Consider the following 24723-nt stretch of genomic DNA (forward strand, 5'->3'; position numbering starts at 1 on the left):
GTTGCCATGTGTTTTGTTTGATGAAAATTTTTTATATTTGATTTGAATTTCATTCCATATTATAGGTGATATATCATGGAAGGAGGTGTTGTGTGCCTTTTGTTTGGTGGTGAACAGTGAGTTCATTCAAGCTTGTGTACACATAATGTATACATTGTTATAAGTTACAAAATTATATGAATGAAAGAATTAAACATTGATTGATCATAAATCATATTGTTTCTTGTAATATACGTTCTCATCCTATATTATGACATATTTTTAGTTGATCTTATTACTTGTGTGATAATAAATCTTTAATTATTTTAAGTTTTAATATTAAAATTTAAAATATTAATTTTTTTAATACCAAATATATTGTATTCTTTATTTATTTCAATTAATATTTGGTAAAAAAATTACTCATTAAAAAAATTTCTATAATAATTTTAATTCATCTAAAAATATAATTTTATATTACATTTAACATAAAATCAATTGATAGTCTTATTTTCTAATTTATTAAAAATTTTATTTAATTTTTCACATTAGTCAAATCTCTCACGACAAATTTTACTCATAAATCCACGTCACCTCCAAACCTCTTAAAATAGCCAACACACACTTTATATTTAAATTCATATAAATCCATCCTCTATCTCAAGTCATTTCTTTCAAAAGAACAAAACTTAAAGTTTTTCTAGTTTTTAGGTTAAAATTAAATAATTCTATTTTTAATTATTAATAAAATGTATATAAGATCTATCTTAATAATATTAACAACTCTTTAAAATATATAAATTGGAGAGCTCTATAATGATGTCAGATATTGTTTCCGCTGAAAGAGACTGAGGAAAACTCCTGCAGCTACCGCTCGGGAACGCTCCTCCTTCACCGATGAGTCCTTCTCGCTTCCGTCTCACCTCTGACGCTCAAGTCAGAATTTATCTTCGCAAGTCTAGTGAAAATTAGTCAAATCAGAGCTTACCTCCTTAATCCCCTATTATTTATAGGGTTTCAAGGAATATTAACTATTAATTTACTTCTTAATGACCATCAATGCTCACCTTAACTGTTCGACAATGACCGTTACCTCATTAATTATGCATTCATTGTCATTCAAGTATACATTCCTTGTCATTCAAAAGCTTGTCTCCAGCCGGCTGGAGAGTTCGCGAATATCACCCTGGCGTCCGTTCGGGAATTACCGGCTTCCATCACCCTTACGTACTCGGTCGGTCGTTGGACGATCGATCTAACCTACTTAGTAGCAACTAAGCATATCCGGTCGGTCCATCCTACTCAGTAGTAACAGATATAATTCTTATTAAAATGTATATGAGATCCATCTTAATAATCAACACTTTAAAATATATAAGATTGGAGAGGCTTTCTGTAATGATTTCAGATGAACTTTTATTTCACTTTTTAATTTTTTTAAAATCGAGCTCAATTGATTCTCTTAAATATATATTTGTTATTATTGATAAAAAAAATTTATTAGGTTAGTGAAAAAAATGTGTTTTCATTGCTTAGAGAATATATTCGATAAGATGTGTTTTCTATTAAGATGAATTTCTTAATGTTTTTGGACGGTGGGTACATTCAGATTCCTTTTCCTGTTATGTATTTCATGTTTCACATTTATTGCATTATTTCTTTATTTTTTAGTATACTATAAATAAATTGGCACAAAAATTTTCCTTATACCATTATATAAAAAGAATTTACTCTTTTGGTATACCTTTTCTTAATTTTATTTTTTAATAAATATATAATTTTGAAACTAAAATATATAACTATTTTATGAATTATATTTATGTAATTTTTTTTTAATTTAATCATTTTTAAAACTTAACTATTTTTTTCAAGTTAAAATAATCATTACATACAAAATAAATAAAAACTATTTAAAAATAAATTTTAGATCTAATATAATTTTACAAAATCTATTTTTAAGTTGAAATTTACAACACACTTGTCATGTTAAGTTATAAAATCAACTTGGAAAGTTAAATTTGTATTTATTTGTTTATATACTGTAAATTGACTTTAACAAAATTATGAAAATTATTTATATTTAATTTTATTATTATTATATTAATGTTTACTATGATAAGAAAGAAAATGTATACATGTAAGTGTTCACACTGATAATGAATAAAGAATATAAATTTCTTTAATATTTTCCGGTAAGATCCGTAAAAGAGTTTGGCTTTTTAAAATTTAGGAAACATCAAATATATTCTTATTATTTAATTTATTCATAGTGATGTAAAATTAAAAATAAATAAAATTAAGAAACTTTATTATAAGTACATATAACACTCCGTTCCTTCCTTTGTCCATCAACAAAACCCGCACCAAGTTCTAACCCTATTTCTCTCCAACCTTCTCCCATGGACTCAAAACCCCGACCACACGACTCTCTAAAGAGAACCCTAGACCTCACTGTTCTATCGGTGGAGGACCTCCACGCCAACTGGAGGCACGCTGCTCAGAGCCTCTACGTGGTGGTGCGAGCGGACTCCATCGCCAGCTACGCAACCGGCACGGCCACGGTAGAAACCACCAGCGATGGCAGTGGCAACCCGTCATGGAACGAGAAGCTAGAGGTGGACGTGCCGGCACAGGCGAGGTCCGTCACGCTGACAGTGAAGTGCAAGAACGCGCCGAGCATGAAGGACGTTGGGATAGCAAGGATAGCCATAGCCGAGTTGCTCAGCGCTGCGGCGGCGGCGGAGCAGAACCTGCAGATTCTGAGTTACGGGTTGAGGGATTGGGAAGGGAGGCGCAGTGGGGTTATTAAGTTCAATGTTAGGGTTAGGGAACGGGACATGCTGTGTTCTTCTTCTGGCAACGTTGTTGGAAATGATTTAATGTATGACTGATTTAAGAAATGCCGAACCAAATATGCTCAACTGTTTAACCTTGATTAAGGCACTCAAATTATTTATATAAATAAATAATTAACTTATAATACTAAAATCGATTTATTCAACTAAATATAAAAATAAATTGGCTGAGTGAATAACAAGAAATTATTTTACCAAATGCAAATTTATATTTGACTATAAAATGTAAGTTTTAGAACAAGATTTCATGCAGAAGCACACTTTTGCAAGTAACTAAGACAACATTTATCAGTTTAAGGAGTTCTAAATCTAGTCTCGAGAATGATTGTTGTGGTGTGTTTAGTTAAAAACTCAATTCTTCAGAATCAACACTTGGTGAGGTCAGCATGTTAAACCTAATTTTACAAATATTTGTACAGAAGTTAAAATTAATTTATATAGAAAATAAAAATTAAGAACTGAGAGAAGTTATATAAAATTAAAATTCATTGACTAACTTATTATGAGGATTAGAAAATATCCAAACCTGGCCAAACTTAAGCATAGGATTTATTCTATAGTTGCAGATCGATTACGTTTCTTTTTTTCACATTGAAGTATTGTCATAGGCAACAACAGTTTGCTGACAGGTAGAACAAATTCCTGACAGCAAGTTATGACCTGTAACTAGAGAAGGGAAGGGAATTTAAACTATCCTTAAGTCTTAAATATATACACGAGTCTCGTATAGTCTAGAAGTTCAAATAAAAAACAATTTAGATCAAATTTGATTTTTCAATTCTTTGTTTTTAAGATTATGAGAATCCTTATACTCTAAAAAGAACGAATAATATTATATATAACTATTGTATATTCTTTTTTCCACACTAAAATATTATTATAATTTTGTTTTAAGACTAAAAATTCATCTAAATTGATTTTGATTTGAATTTTTAAATGATGTGAGATTAGTATATATTTCAGATTTCAAGGATAGTTTAAATTTTCTTTTTTAACTTTTTGATATACTTTTTAAATACAAAAGTAATTACAGGTTCACATATAATACCTTAAATATAATGATTGACTATAATATCATACTATTTCAAAAAAACACTTCAAATTGAAATGTTAGATAAAAATTAAAATTGAAAGATTAGATAAAAATGAAAAGAAAGTTCCAAAAATAAATTATTATTCTATTAGTCTTCATTAGAGATGTTTAAATCCCGATTAAAGACTTGTTTCAATATATCTAATATTTACACATTTTTTAAGAATTAAAATTAAAGAAAAACCAAATATTTATTTTTTCTTAAATTTTTTGAGGTGTTTTTTTTAAGAAAAAACTGAACAAAACAACGTAAGGTTTCAAAATGAATAATACATCAAATACATCGAATACAGTAATTCACCGTGATGTTATCATTAAGTAATATATAAACATAACGTTCATAATTAAAACCTATTATTTATTACTTTAATATTTTGAAGTGAAGTTGGATTTGAACTTTTTTGGTAAGTTTAGTTCACATCTTATTATTTAATCTTTTACTAATATATCTCTTTGCAACCATGTCCCATCATGTGCAAGTGTGATATAAAAAAGGTCATGTATAATCACTTTCAATTAAATACAGAAAAATACTCCTGTTAATAATAAGTGTAAATGTTGTCCTGTTTATATTTACACACATATAAAGCTCTTCTCCGTAGTAAAAATCAAATTGGAATTATTTATTATGTAGTTTTCCTTTATTATTGAAGGTTTTCTGTATGAAAAATTGTTTGTTAATTTCTATTTAGAACTCAATTTTAGTTTAACTTGTTTTTAACTTATATCGGAAAGAGGTATCAAAGTATCAATTGACGGTGACATATCATTCATGATATAGTATAATACGTATACTTTTTTTAAAGGATTTTTTCATGCATGTTATACGGTGCTATTTATAGTTAAATGCATGTAAACTAGTCAATTATTTATAAATGTATTATAATTATCCGGTAGTATGATTGTTCAATCATTTATAAACTAAATAGAAAATCACGAAAGTGTCAAAATAATTAATCTTAGTATTGATTAACTTAAAGTATGATTATCCTTAATTAAATCATAATACGTTAATAAAAAAATTATTTTAAAATATAAAAATATAGATTTGAGATAAAAAAAAATAGGTGATAAAGATTTACTTCACTATTTATATCTCAATTGTCAACTTTAAATTAATTTTGACATTAAAATACTTTTTCAAATACCTCCAAATAGTTTAAACAAACAATTACCCTTAAAACTTAGACTTCAAAACAATTTTAGATTCACTGGACTTTAGACCATTAATATCAATAATATATTTTGAAATAACAATACTTCAACGTGGCGAGCGAAAATTATAAGCAAAAGTTTACTTCAATCTTATCAATGTCAATTATCCTTAAACAACTCTATCAAGAACAAATTTTGATTGAAAGGCTACTTAAAAGACAATTTTAATTAAAAGGCTACTTCAAAAAACCTTAAACAGTAAAATATTTGTGTATTTTCAGACAATAAAAATACCTTTTTCATGTTAAAGAAATATATATTATTTAATTCCAGAATAAAACGCATATATAGGTTTTCACGCGCATCAAATTCTTTGATACCAAAGATAATCTAATAAAAACCCTAACAAATCCTTACGTTCCTTCAAAAACGGCTCACCGGACTTTTTAAAACGGCTCACCGGACTTTTTAAAGCCACTTTTGTGAAATCAATTGAATAATAATAGAATTATATTTTCTTTTAACTTTATGATCTGGGCCGACAAAAATTGTAGGCAGGCAGAAAAGGTTCATGGAATCCCTCCAAATGAACGGAAGTTAGAAGGAGGAATATTTTTTTTTTCATTTTATTAGAAGATTTTTTTAATAACTTTTTATTACTTTTCAATTGTTTCACTCACTCTATATTATTTAACTTTATTTAAATATTGTACATACTTTTATTTATTATAATTTTAAGTAAACATATTTTCTTTTTGTGTAATTTTTTATATGTATTGTGTTTTGGTTGAATTGGTCCGAAGGTCGGTCGTCCTTCCTTGCTCTACTCTCTTTTGATCTTTAATCCTCTCCGAGAATGCGATCCACTACAATGAGTTTCTGACCTGCAGAAGACACTAGACGCTCTAGTCAGACATGTTTCATAAAGAAGTCTATATTTTATTAGGATAGAAAAAGGTGACGCTCAGATATGTTTCATAAAGAGGTCTATATTTTATTAGGATAGAAAAAGGTGATTCTACCTGAACATCAACTGTCTACTTATAAGGCTTGTGACAGTCACGTCCATTAATTAACCATTAGTGCAATATATTTTAAGTAATCAAACCCAATAATTAATCATTAATGCCGTATACTTGTAGAATGTAAGGCAATCTAGCCTATTAGTACCTACTTAATGACAATCGATTTCGATCGGTATACTTCATATAGTACATATTGCATTTTTAAAAAGTAATTATTAATTTTCTGAAATTAAATCGTCTAAATTCTTAATTTATTAGATGATTTAAAAAAAATATTTTCGTATTCTCAATTTCGTTCATTTGAATAGTCCATAGTCAAATCTTCATTGTACATAATATTTTAAAATTTAAAATAAAAAAATTGTTACATTTATCAAAAGAGAGATACATTTATCAAAAGAAAGAGAATTACTCGAAAGACACAACACCAATTAAGTTAGGCAAGTTCGGATGTCATCTATCAAGCTTAACTTTATGCTACCGTCTAAGTAGGCTAAGGTGTTGTCTAAGCAAACTTAACTTGTGCTACCATCTAGATAGGCTTAGATCTCGTGTTTGCGAGCTTAACTTGTGTTATCGCAAAGGTAACTCTCGGGTATCAAGTTTGTGGGCTTATGTTATCGTCTAGATAACTCAGGATGTTATGCTTGTGGGTTTTTGTTACCGTCTAGGTAACTCAAGTTTCGTTTTGTGAGCTTTTGTAATTGTCTAAGTAATTCGGATGTCACGTTTGCGGGCTTTAACTTATGTTATCGTCTAGGTCACTCGGTGCCATGTATGCGGTCTTTACTTGTCTTACTGTCTAGGTAACTTTGGCGCCATGTTTGTGGACTTTTGTTACCATCTAGGTAACTCGGTGGTTCGTTTGAAGGCAAAACTTATGCTACTGTCTAGGTAACATGGTATCGCATTTGCGGGTTTAACTTATGTGATCGTCTAAGTAACTCGGGTGCCACATTTGTGGGATTATGTTATCATCTAGATAACTCTGGGCACCGCGTTCGTAGGCATAAGGTACCATGTTTGTGAGCTTTATGTTGTTGGCTAAGTAACTTAATGCCTCGTTTGAGGGTTTTATTTGGGTTACTGTCAAAGTAACTCAGTGTCTCGTTAAAGGGCTTTACTTATGTTACCGTCTTAGTAACTTAGTGTCTCATTTGAGGGCTTTATTTGAGTTACTGTCTAAGTAACTCGATGTACCATTTGAGGGCTTTGCATATGTTACTGTCTGAGTAACTCGGTGCCTCATTTGAGGACTTTTGTTTATGTTACCACCTAAATAACTCAGTGCCTCGTTTGAGGGATTTTCCTATGTTAATGTATAAGTAACTTGGTGCCTCATCTGAGAGCTTTTCTTAGATTACTATTTAAGTAATTTAGTGCATCGTTTGAGGGCTTTACTTATGTTACTATCTAAATAACATGGTACCGCATTTGAGGGCTCTACTTATGTTACTGTCTAAGTAATTTCATGCCTAGTCTGAAGGCTTTGCATGTGTTACTATCTACGTAATTTGGTGTCTCGCTTGAGGGCTTTGCTTATGTTACCATCTATATAACTCAAGTGTCTCGTTAAAACCTTTCCTAACAAAACCCAACTTAGGAGCAAAATTTAAGTGAAGGAAAAAAACTACAGACTTCCTCATACCTTAATTGTAATACATTTTTAAGTAGGTTATATTCCACATCCTCGCTCGGGATAAACTTTTTATTTGACCTCTTTTAGTTTGTAGACTTTATTCTAGAGGGAATTTGTAATGCAATACGGTTTGTCCCAGATGAGTGCAAGCTTTCTTTATACTTAAAGTTTTTGGCATAGTCCAGATTAGGTCTATCTTCTACATCATTCTTTCTTGAATCTGAGTATTATAACTCTAGGTTGTTATCTTCTCTTGTACTCAGGTAATGTAACGCCAAGTTACCCCTATAATCAGACACTAGAACGTCAACTTACTCATATACTTTGTCATAGAAACATTAAGTTACTTCTATATTGGAACATTGAGTTATTGTTGTACTGTAACACCGAGTTCTTCTTACTAACTAAATTCTTCTTGTACTTGGGTATGGAACACTGAGTTGCTCTTATTCTTGTACTCTGGTGTTGGAACATCAAGTTGCTTCTGTACTTATTGGAACACTGAGTGATCATGTACTAAAGCATTGTAACGCTGAGCTACTCTTGCTTTTGTACTTAAGTGTTGGAACACTGAATTGCTTCTATACCCAGTTACTTGAACGTTGACATGCTTTTGTACCCGGGTACTAGGAATGCCAAGTTTCTCCTTACTTGATCAATGGAACACCAAGTTCACTTTTATATTCAAACACTGAAACATCAAATTGTTCTTATATTTACTGAATTATTCTTGTATTTGAGTATTGAATTAAACATCAAGTCGTTCTTGTACTCAGGCATTGGAATGTCGAGTTGCTCTTGTATTCGGGCATTGAAACGTCGATTTGTTGTTGTACTCGGGTGTTGGAACACCAAACTACTTCTGTACTCGGTCACTACAACATTGAGTTGCTCTTTTACTCGAATACATGAAATGTTGAGTTTCTCCTATACTCGATCACTGGAACACCAAATTTATTTCTGTATTTCGACACTGATTCCAAGTTACTCTTGTACTTGTTGAATTCTTCTAGTACTTGAGTATTAGAATGTCGAGTTTCTCTATAGGAGCATAGGACTCAGCCACCCTTTTATCTTGATTAGATGAAGTGTGATCTCTCTTCGACCTTCAAGACTCTTCTCGTTGTGTATTATGCTAATCTGAACATTTTGAAGATCGGAATTATTACTTCTTGAAGTGGTTGTGCAAGACTTTGCTATTAGGATGAAGTTCAACAATTGCTTTTAGAGTTATTCCTGTTGAAGGAATCTTTGTGTTAAGTTTCAAATTTTTTTACTCAAATGTTGTAATGATGTGCAACTTTCTTATTTTGTTGTTGCTTCTCTTACGTAGTTTCTTTCTTAATTTCATGAATAAGATCCGGATCAACTTTGAGATTTTCTTTGTTTATTGTGTTTTTCATTAAAATGTTATCTTACCAAATTCTAGTATTAATTAATTCTCTTCTTCATGCGTGAGAATGACTTTATGAAGTATCTTTGTTTAACTTAACAAGTAAGAAACGTAAATGCTATATTTGGCAGATAGCTAGTTATACAATAATATTACAATCGTATCATAATCAGTTTAAGGAGTTTTTCTAAACACTAGACACTTTAGTCTTGGAAATATGTCTCAAAGAGAATTTTAGTCAAAATAAAGTTCTATATTTTGTCCAATTAAGTATTTTGGCTTTTGGAGCACAAAGAACAAGATTAACACTAATGGAGGAACGTTTTAAAATGTTTTTACATTTATTTCTATTTTTTCATTTTTCATTTTTCATTTCATTATAGCTTTCTTACATTTTTCCTTCTTTGCCCTTTTAGCAGGTGGCTCAGTATATTTAAAAAACTTTACTAATACTATATTAGAAAATAGATTTAAATTTAATTTAATCTCATAAATCTAATACTATATTATTTTCGCATGCACCAGATAGCCGTCATCTACTTAATCACGTAACTCGTCCATGACATGGTTCTTTCGTGTATTGCGGCACTTATAGTGATATTATTCTTATTATATTACTATTATTACTATTTTTCTTTGAAATATTGTGTACACTCTAGATGTATACTAAGTTTTCGTGATTGGCTAGATGTAAATATTAATTTACTCTATATATATATTTTAAAATATTTACTAGATATTACGTAGGAAAAAGTTTGTCTTTAAGTATTATTCACTTAAAGGGGTTAGTTGCGAGAGATACAAACACTATATTTTCTGCTCAACATTTATTTAATATTAATAGAAAAATATTTTCATTTTAGAATATAAAATAAATTAAGATAAATTAATTAAAAAGTAAAAGTATTGGACTGCCGTATAAGTCCACCAAGAATAAGCGACCGGTTCCAATAAGTTGTGATTAACACCATCAGGCGTCATCCAACCAAGACAAGTATTTCTTATTAACTGACCACCCGGTCATGGAGATGGGAGACAAAACGGACGACCTCCAAGATAAAGACCCTTAAACATAGCTCTTGATCAAGATCACCGGTAAAAGTTAAAAAAATAAGCCCATCTTGAAACCTATGAATAGAGGTTAGAGGTAGGTGATGACATTTAATACAAATTTAAGATTTTTCAGTTTATCCAATCAAACTAATTACTGACTTAAACGCGTTCAGAATTATCTCAAGTGACTCAAAGAAAAGTGTAAAATAGTATTTTGTAGAAATCTTCGACCCCTGTATCCAAAATATATATAACTTGAATAGACTACCATAAAACAAAGATAAAAGGGGTGATAGTGTGGAATTAAAAAACCTAGAGAAAAAAAAGGTAGAACATAAAAACAAAAATATATTATGAAGACTACTTTTCTCAAGACGAAGCAATTCAGAAAACGATCTCATTGTCGCAATTCAGAAAACGTGCATGTACCTGGAAAATTAGAACTTTAGCACTTAACATTATTCTTGTCTATTTAACCACGCTTCTCTTTTTCAGGTTATAACTTTTCCCCACGTTTTCGCTCACAGCAAAGAAAAACAAAAGGAATAGTTTCATGTTTCTCCACTGTCTTGCACGTCAATCTAAACATTTTGTTTTCAAGCTAAAAGGAAAGATATTTTATTTACAAATATAATTTAATTTACTTGTTATGTTAAAAAACTCTGAAAATTTATTTATTCTGCTAAATATCATACATTTAGAATTTTAAATCACCGTGATAAACTTGCCCACTGAGACACGCAGAATAATGAAATTCTTTTTGCAGAAAAATCTACAAATTCTAACAACTTTTGTTGAGAAAAGTAAAGATTCATTCAATCTTCCGTTAACAAGACCATTCCCACTGAAATTTACTTTTCAACTTTTGCTTTTCCTTCTAATTTCCTCCAAAACAGTGACAGACGAAGAAAGCAAGCTCTCCATCAAATACGTACAGTTCAAAAATAGCTGCACCTCCTTGGTTGATATTTATATATGTATATTATATCATATTTAATAAGAATTTTCAAAGACTAAGAATTTTCGAGTTTATTAATGTTTTCATGGCTATTATCTTGTTTACACAATACTGCTGCTTTGTTTTGTTCTATTATGTTCTCTTATCCATATTAAGTTTATTTATTATTTAAAAATAGATTTTAAACTTACCTTAATTTTACAAAATCCACTTATAAAATAAATTTTACATTTACTATCTATTATAAATTAATCTTATACTTAATTGATGTTATACTTTCAACACATCTCCTTTACTCTAATGTATATCATATTAAACATAAGATTAAACATTATTTAGTGATTCTTTACTCTAATGTATATGCATATTAAACATAAGATTAAACATTATTTAGTGATTCGATAACACTATGATATTGAATGAAATAATAAATTTAACAAATAATAAATTTGTTATAATAGACTTTAATACATTATTATGATATCAAACTTAAAAAATAAATTTTAAATTTAATTTACTTTTACAAAATCGACTCAGTAAAATAAGAGTTTTACTTATTGTAAATTGGTGAAGAATTTCCAAGTATACTGTCAACTAATAAGTCCAATTCAACAGTGAAATTTCTTGACTATTGTAAAGAAGAATATTGGTATCTGCATAAATTTCCATCTTCTTTAAAATTTCTCTACAGACCGAACAAGCACCAATATTATTAAAGTATATTACAAAGCCATTACTAAAGGACAAGAAAAGCAGACGTTTCATGTCTCAGACATCATGATCCTTCTATCTTAATCTTTTCCATTTTCTCTCTCTGTAAAATCCAAATCCCATAGATCTTTATGCACTTGCATTCCTCACTCACAGCATGGAGATCACGATTATATCAGCCGAAAATCTTTGCATGAACGGAAAACCAATAAGAAAAGACACATACGTTGTTGTTCACACGCAATCATGCACCAAATTCTTTACAACCAGGACAGAAGAAGAGGGTGGGAGCAACAACCCATCATGGAACGAGAAGTTCTTGGTTGATGGAGCCAACTGCATCACGTTAGAGGTGCAATGCAAGACATGGCTGGGTGTTAAAAGTGTGGGAGCAGCACGAATAGCAGTTTCTGAGTTTGACCTTGGAGGGTTTGTTTCAGAAAATAGCTTGCAGTTGTTGAGTTATAGGCTTTGGGATGAGAAGGGTAACAGAAATGGGGTCATCAATTTCTCAGTGAGGGTGGTGAAGGCACCACAGGAGCGTGAATCTTCGTGTTCAATGGTGGAGATTGAAAAGAATTCGAGAGGGTTTGGGAAACAAGTGACAATGGGTGAGAATGATGCTGCAGGAACTGTTACTGGGGTTCCTGTTTTCTGGAATTTCCCTCTCAATATTCCAAGATGAATGTTTTTGTTTTCTTCTTGATTTGGTTAACAGTAATTTAAGCATATTGACAATGGTTTAGTTTCTGACACTAGTTGTAGAAAAGGTAGAGTATTTTACTAGTTTGTTCACTTTGTTGACCTCTGCATTTCGGATGTTAATATTAGTCTCTTTAACTGTACACGGATGAATGAGTTTATAATGTACCAAAAAAAAACAGTCAATGTTTGTAGAGAAAAAGTTAGCTTTTAAAATTTTTTGTGTATGTTCTACTTCCAACACGTGTTATTTTGAGCACACAAAAGAAATTTAGTAAGTCATATGATCAAAATAAAAGAGAAATAAGTGAAGTGTAAGATGAGTACTTAAAAATTGAGATACAAAAAATGGGTGTTAATAGATTGTATTTCCAAACATCAAATTTAGGAGGATGATTGTTGGACCAAGACCATCTTTTAGACACACTCTTCCATAATTTAGGTTTGAGGTATATTGTATTCATGTTACATATTTCTCTCTTCTCAAGCAAACAAAATATATGGAGGCCCATCGCTCCCCAAATAGGAAGAAGCTAGAAGATCTCACAAGAAAAGGATGGATATTAGAAACCCATCAAGAGAGATTTCAGCATTACTGCCAGTAATAACCGTGCATGAAAATAAAATGTAGCAATCATATTTTATCTTGAAGACTACGAAGGAGTAAAACAACAAAAAAACCATTGCATGGAAATCATAATAAATTTTATTTTTCTGTACAGGTCCAACAATGTACAAGAATTTGGATATTCTCATTCAGGCCTCCATGACCTTGTCATCGTAAGATACAGTTATACAGAACAGGTGTGAAACCTTGTGCAATAAATACGATTTTCCTAATATAAGGCATCGTGTCTATCTGGTCATGTCATGAGCTGAAGTGAGAGGGCTTATGGTCTTAATAGTTAATGCACATTTAGCTGGAAACAAACTGTTCCCAACATGATTAAGGGAGAAATATACACAGCACAGAAAACAGAGCGATGTCAAAAGGGCTCTGTTTTCCTACTAATCAATGCAATGAAAAAAGGAACCTGTTCAAACTTCATGATGGTGGTTACCAACCAAAATATCAAGCTTGCAGAGAGGGCAGGTAGCATTGATTAGCAGCCATTTGTCTATGCATGCGCAATGAAAATGGTGGTTGCAAGGAAGTTCTCTGATTTCAGCACCATCATCATATGGAGAGAGACAGATACAGCATTCCTGTCATTATACCACAATCATCAATGTCATAAGTGGGATTTCTTTTAGCAAAAATGAATTTTGCTCTTCCAAATTGTGAAAGTGAAAGTGTGAAACCATCCATCAAAATATACAGCTACCTGGTGCAGCATACTGGGCATTATAAAGGTTGCATCGGCTTTAATAAACAAAGATATAAAGTTCAACAAATAAGATGTTTATATTTCAAATAGACTGAGTACTCAAAACACATAAAGGGTTTAGTTCATGTTTTAATTATTGGTGCAAGTATTCTAAATGTACCTTAAAAGGTACAACTTTTTCCAAAAAATGAGGAATTCCTCCCAACAATAAAACAATAATAATCTAAACATTGATTTGCTTTGACACGATGTAGATACGATTGTGCAAATGTTATGCCCAAAGAATAATTTGATATCGGTCTGTAACTTTTACGCAAATCCTCTTAATTCCTAATCAAAGAAGAATTAAATGTTTGTTGTATTTTGTTTTATGTACTTCTTTTTATGAAGTATCAAGAGGTAATTGTTGGAAAATATAGCAAGGCTCTATATACATGCACAAGAGCTTACAATAATATATAGCAAGTATCCAGAAACACTATGCCTAAATTTTTAAATGTTTTAAAAATATAAAACAGAAGAAAAATATTTAAAATCATAATAAAAATATGTAGAATTAACTTAAATAAATAAAAGATATAACAAACAAATTTAAACAGAAAAAAAAAATTAAAAGTGAATATACATAACTAAATTTTTTAGACAATTTTAATGGAATGTGAGGAGAAGAAAGAAATCTTAACACAAAAAGATATGTATTCAAATCCTAACATTTGGAGGATAGGATCATTTTTATTCTGAAAAACACTAGGAACTTACTGCATCTTCTAAGGCAACAACATGTTCTGTGGCTGTCTCACTCTCAGATTCGATCATTATTCCTCTTGAAGATTCTTCAATATCACCTTCTTTTATTATTCTGAACTTATATTTTGGCAACTGGTCAATCTCTTCCTTCGTTGCCCCTTCCTGTTACCAATCAAAGGTCAAAATTAAGTATGAAAAAGTTGGAGAAAAAGAATATGACGCATACAAAAAAGGGAATGAAACAAAATTGAAAACAAATCCATGATTCGACATTGATAAGTTTGTTGAAATCACAGGGATTTACGTACTGAAGGGACAAAAGACAATTCTTTTAATGATATATAAAGATGGGTTGCAGAATGCATGGCATTACGACCTGATCTGTCACTGCGTACAGGAGAGCAAGGATGCATGGTAGACAGCAGCAAACAGCAATACCAATAAGGCATGCAACAGCGACACAGATCAGTACAATGACAACGTCGAAAGAAAGAAATGCGATAGAGACCCTGCATAACACAACATGCATGATGATTACAAAATGGGATAAGGCAGAATACTGCAAAGAGAGGTGCATGATGATTAAATCCATGAAGATATTATTAACTTTTCATATAATTTAACCAATACATAATGTTACAGATTCCAACTAACCAGTAAAGCTGAGGTGCATCCGTTGTCAGACTCTGGCCACCAAGAGTTACCCAGTAGACTCCAACAGTCCACCATATAAATGAAAGCATGGTATTTGCCGACTCTATGTATTTTATGATGCTGACAAAACAACAAACAATAAGTTTACAAACATGCGTAAGGTAAAAAAAAGGAACAGTTCGACATTCAACCTACAATGCTAAATACAGCAAAACTAGTCTCAAAAAGATACTCTCTTTATGAAATGCGGTTATATTGGAAGAATTGAAACGGATATATAGTAGAGAATGAAAATGCATCAAGACATTAAACAATGCATAACTGAATGATTCCAAACTTGTTAGTTTCAATTTCTTCACTTTATACCGCTTTCATTCATTGTCACCCTAACCGTCCGTAGTCCAGAATGATCATTCAGACGGCGAAAAACACACACTCGTGAAATAACGTGTATAGTATTGTCCTTCAAAGCATCGTTTCAAACCACAAATTTATCATTAAATTCATCACGAGTTTGCACAGACAAACAGGAAATCTATTGTTGCCTTTTCACAATTTAAAGGTCTATCTGTTCCACGTCCAGAATAAATATATCCTATTATTTTCACTTTTCATCTATATTCAGAATTTCACAGAAAATAATCTACGTTGGAAAACTATAATTCAAAATAAGAAACCAAGATCAAAACTTAACAAATTTCGGGTTTCCACCAATTACCCATGTTCGAACGATAAAGAAAAAAAAAAAAGAACAAATACGACAATGCATTTGCTTTCATTTGATCGAAGAAATTATAAAAATTAAAAAGAAAAAAAAATCTACATAAATAAAATTCAATTTGTTTTCTCCTATTTTTTCTTTAACTCAAATTTCAAACTTTTTTTACCAAACATATTATAGTTTACTACACTAAACTAAGAAAGGAAAATGCAAACTAACAAAACATAAACGACCAAAATACTATGGTATAGATAATAAATCATCATGTGCCGGGGGAGCTACTAGTGTTCTAAAGGACCCAAGGCAATGTATGTTTTTTCCTACAAAAAATAAAATAAAATTATGAAATAATCCAATTAAAATGCAATCAATTTTACAATTTAATTTGATGAATCTCTGACTAAATATAGATTGTGCATTTTATACTTAAAAATTACAATACAACAATAACAAAAAAAATATAGTGAAGAAAAACCTTAATTGACTACTAATACACAACTTTTAACATGACATTGTACATTTGTAGTTAAACTATACTTATTACCTGCTAATATTTTTATATATACAAGTTATATAATGTGGTGTATAAACACTTTGTAATAATGTGTACACTGTCCAACTAAATTATTTCTTTAAGCAAACAAACATGCTTAATCAATGAACTTTACCTATAATCATTTATAAAAAGAAGAAATGTTATGTTCATAAAATTTTATGTATAACCCGAAGTAATAAATGATCATAAGAGTTGGTACCAGTTTTCATCACCCTGGAGAGAGGGTTCGTAATAATAAAACTCTTGGTCACTTTCAGAAGTGAAGCTCCATTCAACATGGTTTGGCACATTGGAACGGAAATTGGTCCCACTCATCATTCTCCTTCGGAACTCAACCAGGACGCAGAGAGAGTGAATCATTCCCTGCACTAAATACCCCAAAATCCACGTCCTGAGAGGCACGCTCGGCTCCTCCGCAGCGCTCCGCCACAGCACCGACGCACCGATCACCAGAAACGCCGTGTTCCACAGGACGTCCACCGCCACCACCGGCCGCGAGTACGCCCACTCGCTCTGCCGCTCCTCCACCTCGGCCGCGGCCGCTTCCCGCACGCGCACCGAAGCCTCTCCCAGCATAAGGCGCCGCCCGCTCGCGCGTCGGAAGAACCTCGTCGCTGTTCGTAGTGGGGCACGGCGGGCGACGTGGCGGCTTTGTGGGAGGAACGGCACCGGGTCCACCGGCCCGGCTGAAGCTGGAGAAGATTCAGTAGAGTTTTGCATTTGGTTTGTGAGATTTTGTTTTGATTCGTTGAATTGAATCTGAGAAGGATCTTTTTGAACAGTTCACACCGAAGCTTTGGAATCAGAAGAAAAAAAGATTGGTTTGATTTGGTGTTTAAATTGAATTTGACTTTTCTCTCTCTTTAGTTTGAATCACACTTATTACCTGATTCATGATATATAGGTAAAAAGAAATCTAAATGTCTAAATTTTTGTTCAAAATTGAGTTTAATTTCATATTTTTGAAATTAATTATTTTCATTTATATAGAAAGTCCAATTTGAATGCCTTTTGGTCAAATAAATTTAATTTTTACCTGAATACTTTTTAACTGTTATATTTAAATACAAGGTTAATCATATTTGAGTGTTACTTTTACTTGTTATTAAATTTTTATCATAACTATTCTTTGATATTTAATAAACCGTCTTATTCCAAGAACTTTTGACAACGAACTCAATTAAAAATATTTACAAACAGTATTCAAGTGTAAATATTGTCATTAATTTTTAAAGAGAACAACATTAAAACAAGTTATGTGATTTTAGTTTTAAATTAATTAATTATTATCCTTTTTCAAATTATTAATATAGTTGCTTAATTTAAACTACTTTCCATTTTTACACTAAATATAGTATTTTTATCTTAGTTTACGGGGTTCTTCACTATTCAAACATATTTTTAAAACCATCTTACAATCTTTGTTTCAAATAAAGAATTTTTAATAATTATTTCATTTATTTTTTAATTTCTTTTTTACCCAAAGTCCTATTTTGCCAATACTTCATAAAACTGAAATCTTATAATCATGGGTTTTGCCCTTTATATTTAACATTACAAGTGTAGAAATTATAGTTAGAATCATAAATTTTAGATTTATATGACATTTTTATTGAAATGTGATGGTATATTTAAAATTTTATATTATAAAAATAAAAGGATTATTTAAAATATTTGATACATTAAAATTTAAATAAAAATTAGTGAAGTGCGACTTCTATAAAAACTCTTTTATTAGAATAAGAATTTTAAATATTGAAAACATTGCCACATATTGAAATTATGTAAAGTAAAATGCATTTCATAAATGATTATATGAAAAATGTTTAAGATGTTAAAATAATTGTCACGTTACTGTGAGAAATTATAATAAATTATTTTTTGCACCTAATCTTGGTAAAGTTCTACTCTTTATATTTCAAAAATAAATTGTCTTGCAAAAATTTTATTAACCTCTTCATTGTTCTTTCTGATAAATATTAACAATATGTTATGTTTTAAGAAATTAATTTATTTTATTTTTATTTATAAAATAAGAAAAATATTTTAGAAATTTTTATCAAAAAATGATTTACTCTTTTCGTAAAGATATAAAAAATAATTAAGAGTAATAATTGTCTTGATCATACTCAATTATTTTGTTACTAAAAATTTGAGTATAAAAATAATTTTTTTATTAATCGAATTTCTCTGTTATTTTTCTAAGTCTTTGGCTCCATCTTTCATTTGTTTGAAGATCAAAATATGTTATAGAACTCATGGTGTCGAGGTATACAATCTTACCTAATCAAAATATTGAACAAAGTAAGTTCATATTTTGTTCTTTTTTTGGATCTTGATAGTAAATATGTTGCATGTAGGGTATAGTTGTTTGGATGTGATGTTAAAGGACTCAAGATGGGTATTTGTTCAAGTAAAATTATAATTGTGTGTTCTCATTGTTAATCAAAGTTTTATGTGTGCAGGTAGTTGAATTATAATGATTTATTTATTTTGAATTGATGAATTGATTGTGATGAAATTAATAATTTTTGTGATAATTATTGGTATTTTCGATATGTTTGGTTTTGTAATACATTTGTGGAATTGGTTTGATAATGTTAGAATTATCCAATTTGCTCTACTTGAGACTTATTTTGAACTAAACAAAGTACTTTGAACTAAAAAATAACTATTGACTAGATTGATAAGTTGGATAATCTAACGTAATTGAATCAAAAGTTATTTTATTGATACAACATTAAGCGGTACCACATAACCATTAGGCACCAGTCGAAGAACTCAAGTCAATGAACTCTAGAGGTCCAGGATGTTCAATGGTATCGTGGGACTGTTGATGCCCACTTGAAAATAATCTTCAAAGGTATAAGGCGTTGGACAGTACCCTGGTTGTTGAGCGCTTACTTGACAATGAGCAAAGGGGTTCTAAAGCTGGGTGCCAAGTGTAAGGTGTTGAGCACCACCTTGGTTTTGTATCTAGGCTGCCTCGATAAAATTTTGATTTATACTTAATTAACCGTTGGATCAGATTGAAATTGTGACTAATGGTTTTTGAAATATGGTTCTTCACTTTGACTATTGGGATTGTCAATTAAACATTTGTGGTTAGATAAATGATTTTCAATATTTTGATATACTTAATGAAAATATTGTACTTGAATATTATACCAACGTAATAAAAAATAAATGATAAAATATTAACATTTTAATTAAAATAAACAATATGTGGGTGATGCTATATGATGAGTTTGGATTGAGGTAAAATACACATGAATGACATAGTATGATGATTTAAGTGTAAGTTAGGTGTGAAGGTTGTATATACTTTGAAGTAGTTGTATTTTTACTTCGGTTTGATATGAACTTGAATGGAATGAAAAGAGTGATTCCTATAATGAGAATTCTACTATGTGTTGTGATGTGTGTAGTGTATAAACGATAAATATTGAAATGAGATGATTTTAACTTTATTAGTATTAAACTCATATAAAGGAACATAATTAGTTGTAACTGTCAAGGAAGGTTGTGAGAGTCGAGTGAGGTTCATATCTAGAGTTTTAACAAGAGGTTAAACTTGTAAGATATAAAATTTACCTAATTATACTCTGTGGATCAAAGATACGACCTAAATATGATATAGTTATAACTCCTAAAGAGTGAGAGTTACAAATTTTTTCCTTTATAACGAACATTTTCTAGAAATTATAGTTAAAATCACAATTTTTACATTTATAAAAAAGTTTTATTAAAATGTGATTTCATATTTAAAATTTTGTTATAAAAATAAAAAGTATAAGTTTTGAAAAGTTAAAATTCTCTTATTAGAATAAAAATTATAAAATTTAAAAACATTGTCACATAGAGTAAAATGAATTTCAAAAGATGTTTAAGATGTTAAAATAATTATCTCTTGTTGCATCTCATCTTAGTAAAGTTCTACTTTTCATATTTAAAAAGTAAATTATCTCGCAACATTTTTATTAACCACTTTAGTTTTCTTTATGGTAAATTTAAAAATATTTTATGTTTTAGGACATTAAATATTTTTTTATTTATAAAATAATAAAAATATTTATAGAAAAAATTAGATATGTTAAATTAGTCATCTCATAAAACTTGATCCTAGTTCACATGGGTTGAGACAAAAAAAAATTCACATGTCAAAAAAATATTTTATTAAAGAAAGTTCACAAGATCAACTATCTATAAAGACCTACAAGCTAATGTCAACCCATGAATTTCCTTTAATATGTTGATTATTTCATTCCTAATAATATATTTATAGTAACATTTAAAAGTTTTTCGATTAAATTATCGTATTGGTCTAACTTATTTTATAACTTATCGTATACATTATTCATGAATCAATATTAACATCTAGTTTCTTTTATATATATATATATATATATATATATATATATATATATATATATATATATATATATATATATATATATATATATATTTTAATTTCATAAAATTGTGTGTATTATTCAATTTTGATATACAAAAATGTTTATGTTATATTAACATTGTTTTATAAAAATAATAACTTATTTGATTTTTGTATAGATTATTCTTTTGAGAAAAAATTGTTTCTTTTTAAATTGAAACATGTTTATTATATTTTAGATGTGAAAACTAAAAAAAAAGTTAAAAACATATTGATATATAATTTTTTAAAATAGTTTATCAAAATAAGTTCATAAAAACTAAAATAAAAACAAAATTAAAAGAAATATGCTTTTACGATTGTATCCAAATATTGTTAAGAAGTGAACTCTAAGCCTAACTCAACTCCACAAAATCTCTTATAAGATGACGTTTGCACCCACTTATAAGATGTGAGACTACTAACACATCCTCACGCCGGGTATATACATACCGAGCGTGAGACTAGACATTAATGGGTTGTCCGATAGCGGATGAAACAATATGTCCAATAAACAATAAATATCGTTAGGATAAGTTCTAACCTAAATCTGATACCATGTTAAGAAATGAACTTAGTCTAACTCAACCCCACAAAAATTTCAAAACACAAACAAATTAAAAGGAATATGTTTTTGACGATTATATCCGAATATAATATGAACTTGTAAAAAATAACTTGTTCAAATATGTTTTGACGATTATATCCGAATATAATATGAACGTGTAAAAAATACCTTGTTTTGAACATTTTTTTCTTTCAAAATTATCTTATTTTTATGTTTAAACACATATATTATTTTTCAATTTTTCTAAATAATAAAATTATATATCTAAAATATGGTTACAATTAAAAAATTAATTTGAATAACTTTTTATAAAACCAATATTTATATATTCTTTAGGACTAATAAGTTTTTAGAAGCAAATATAAATTAACTTTCATTTTTCAAAATCTGTAAAAAGTAATTATTACACAATTTTTATAAAAAATATCTATATTTTATTAGATAATGAAAAACTACTATTGTACAATAAAATTTTTAAATTATATTTTTTAAAGTATTTTACATTTCATAAAAATGTTTTGAGTAAAAAGAAAAATGATAGGAATAAATTATTGTCAGATCTCATTAAAACGCATCCAAAACTCATTTGAGTGGACGTCAAGTGTCAAGCAAAGAAAATCTGGAAATCAGAAAGTGGGAGGCAGGTGTGAGCAGCTGAGTGGTCGTTCATCTTTGACGGTAGAAGTAAAATTCAGTTTTCGAAAATTGACGCCACTCTCTGCATGCAACCATCTTCTTTAACCTTCTGAGTTTCCATTTTCTCCTCCTTCTCTCTAGATTTCTTCATCTTCTCTCTGAGAAACACTCATTTTCTCTTCTCCGATCACCACTCAGGCACCATTTCTACTCTTCCGGCGTAGAGGGCGTCCGTTTGAACCGATCAGTTTCAGATTATGGGCTGGTAAGTTCCTCTCTCTCAGCCGAGTAGTTGTCTGTACATGCAAACTCAGTTTCAGTTACATGAGTTTCTTAAACCCTTTTTGAACGCCTTTCTGGTCTTTCATTTGATTAGTTTCATATATCACGATCCTAGTCTTCTAAGAAATTGGTGGTGAGCTATTCTGTTCAAGCTGTGAACGTTCGGTCACGTTAGAGGTAAGGAAAGCTTATATAATTTGATTTTTATGTTCGTTTTTATGTTCGTGTTGAATGGATGCATGTTCGTTGATTGTTGAATGAATATGATTTTTGCTATGTTTTGACTGTATGAATTTATGAAGATAAATGTTGAGAAACGAATTGATATAAAGAATTTTAAGTATGTAATTCCATATGAAAATTTATGTTCGTCACTGAATGGTCTTTGACCGTTTGGTTTTCCTGTGGACTCGGTAAGAGCTGGATTCTTTCATTTGGAAAGAATTCTAGTGGATGACCGAGCGTCTTCGTTCTGTAATATCTGTATATAAGCGTTCAACCAAGGATATCCATTCCTTGGTGTTTGATGGTAAACCTAAGTATATCTATATGTAATTGTATATCTCGTTCATTCTTGAATACTAGTTAAATGGTATCTTATATTTATCAAGCCTTTATTCTATAAGTTTAGTAGTGCTCAGTCTTACACCAGGCGCTCATTCTCCTTTTTGTAATCTATCTTGATAATAAGAACGTTCGTCCAAACTCAATAGTGTTCGCTCTTTACGGTGCTCGGTCTTCGACTGGCATTCTGTTTTTCTTGATGTTTAACTCATTCAAAAGCTAAGTATATATTGACGTTCGGTTTCTTCACAGGATTCCGTTAAGTACTATTATTTGATGTCTTACAATGTCTATCTCAATTGGTTTCAGCCTAGAGTCTTAGTACTTGGCCTAGGCTTATTGGCGTTCGGTTTAAACTCTCGTGAGTCAGTTCATTCAATTGGCCCACCTTGTAAATAACGTTTAGTTCTATTCGTCCTTGAGAAATATTATTGTAATCAGTCTCTATCTCAAACCCCGATATTAACTTTCCCGGTTTTGATCTGTTTTGGAACTGGAGACCTTTCGATCTCACTCCAAGCGTTTGGTCTCGTTCGGGGTTGAAGTTTAACGTTCGGCATTTGGTATCCTAAGAGATCTTTAATCAAATTGGTTTCGTTGAGGTCTTAATAATGAAAGATGATGGAATATGATATGAATGAAATGACTTGGGTTATGAACGAGTATTCAGGGGAGGAATAACTCATGAATGTATATTGGAATTGGTAAAGTATGAATGTGGGCATGCTAAGCTGGCGGTTCATCCTGATATTCGTGATTACTCGTTTCTCACGTAGAGAAGGGTAAGTCATGTGTGAGAATGATAGGAGGTCCTCGTCCTTATAGTTAATTTGGACAGAACGGACTAACCTCGGGTGGCAGCTGTTGAGGGTATCCTAGTTACTACATCACCCAGGTGCACGAACGTCGTAGCTACACAGAATTCATACAGTCTAGACAGTCAGAGTCTAGTATTAGGCTTTGCATGTAAAAGTGAATGAACTATCTCGTTTATTTGAATTGTGTGAAATCTATGTTGATACTTGAATTGAATTACATAAGCTTACCCTACTTCCTGTCTTGTCCGTTTTGTACGTTCGGTGGTTGTCTTTGTGTTGTAATGATCATCCGTGTGGATGTGAGCAGAAGGAGAAGCGTTGATGGAAGAGGTGCTGGAAGAAGAAAATTTGGTAGAGGTAGATGTTAAGGTTGAACAGTAGAACCGTTTGGCCATATGTTGTTTTCTTGCTTTGGAGGACCGTTCGGTATAAGTATTCTGTAAACCGTTCGGTCTAGGATTGTATATTTGTACAGTTTTAACCCCTTGCTATTTTGTAAGGCCGTTCGGCCATAACCGTACATTCTATCTTTTGTAATAACTGATCTGTAGTATTATGAATATGATGTTCCTATCATATATGGCTTTACACTATAGTTTTGGGATGTTACAATTTTTATGTTGCAAAACTAAAAAAAAATGAGTAGCAAAAAATATATTAAAAATAAACTAATTTAATTTTAAAGGTAGAAATTCACTCTAACTATGTTCCAGCCCACTTTACATGGGATTTTGGAAATTATGACTTTTAAAAAAGTTCCATATTAAGTAAATAAAGTTTAGTTTTAGAAATGGTAAGATTACTACATACAGCTCTAGAAAAAATTATCCAAGAATCATTTACTCTTTATGGTG

At 30.4% G+C, this 24723-nt stretch overlaps 3 protein-coding genes across 3 annotated transcripts; 2 read left to right on the forward strand and 1 right to left on the reverse strand.

Annotated features, from left to right (window-relative positions):
- The first annotated feature begins 2311 nt into the window (after positions 1-2311).
- On the forward strand, positions 2312-2908 carry LOC124832177 (BON1-associated protein 2-like). The gene has a single exon (XM_047306314.2). It carries the CDS (start codon positions 2379-2381, stop codon positions 2868-2870), a length of 492 nt encoding a protein of 163 aa, XP_047162270.1. The 5' UTR covers positions 2312-2378; the 3' UTR covers positions 2871-2908.
- An 8885-nt stretch (positions 2909-11793) lies between these two features.
- On the forward strand, positions 11794-12764 carry LOC124832180 (BON1-associated protein 2-like). Its single transcript, XM_047306316.2, has one exon. It carries the CDS (start codon positions 12019-12021, stop codon positions 12544-12546), a length of 528 nt encoding a protein of 175 aa, XP_047162272.1. The 5' UTR covers positions 11794-12018; the 3' UTR covers positions 12547-12764.
- A 463-nt stretch (positions 12765-13227) lies between these two features.
- Positions 13228-17419, reverse strand: LOC124832179 (E3 ubiquitin-protein ligase At1g63170-like). Its single transcript, XM_047306315.2, has 5 exons — positions 16769-17419; positions 15293-15412; positions 15015-15147; positions 14651-14800; positions 13228-13769 (listed from the first exon to the last, which is right to left on the reverse strand). Exons 1-5 carry the CDS (start codon positions 17287-17289, stop codon positions 13602-13604), a joined length of 1092 nt encoding a protein of 363 aa, XP_047162271.1. The 5' UTR covers positions 17290-17419; the 3' UTR covers positions 13228-13601.
- Positions 17420-24723: the final 7304 nt, after the last annotated feature.

The sequence above is a fragment of the Vigna umbellata genome, chromosome 4 (genome assembly GCF_029865625.1).
Source record: "Vigna umbellata cultivar VRB3 chromosome 4, Vumbellata_1.0, whole genome shotgun sequence".
NCBI lineage: Eukaryota > Viridiplantae > Streptophyta > Magnoliopsida > Fabales > Fabaceae > Vigna > Vigna umbellata.

Bases quoted from the DNA above. Each gene is read 5' to 3' on its own strand.
- LOC124832177 (XM_047306314.2), top strand. From the start codon at position 2,379: ATGGACTCAAAACCCCGACCACACGACTCTCTAAAGAGAACCCTAGAC.
- LOC124832180 (XM_047306316.2), top strand. From the start codon at position 12,019: ATGGAGATCACGATTATATCAGCCGAAAATCTTTGCATGAACGGAAAA.
- LOC124832179 (XM_047306315.2), bottom strand. From the start codon at position 17,289: ATGCAAAACTCTACTGAATCTTCTCCAGCTTCAGCCGGGCCGGTGGAC. The intron at 15,148-15,292 runs GTTAGTTGGAAT...TGTGTTATGCAG, and splicing joins GATGCACCTCAGCTTTACTG to GGTCTCTATCGCATTTCTTT. The intron at 14,801-15,014 runs GTCGTAATGCCA...GATTGGTAACAG, and splicing joins TGTACGCAGTGACAGATCAG to GAAGGGGCAACGAAGGAAGA.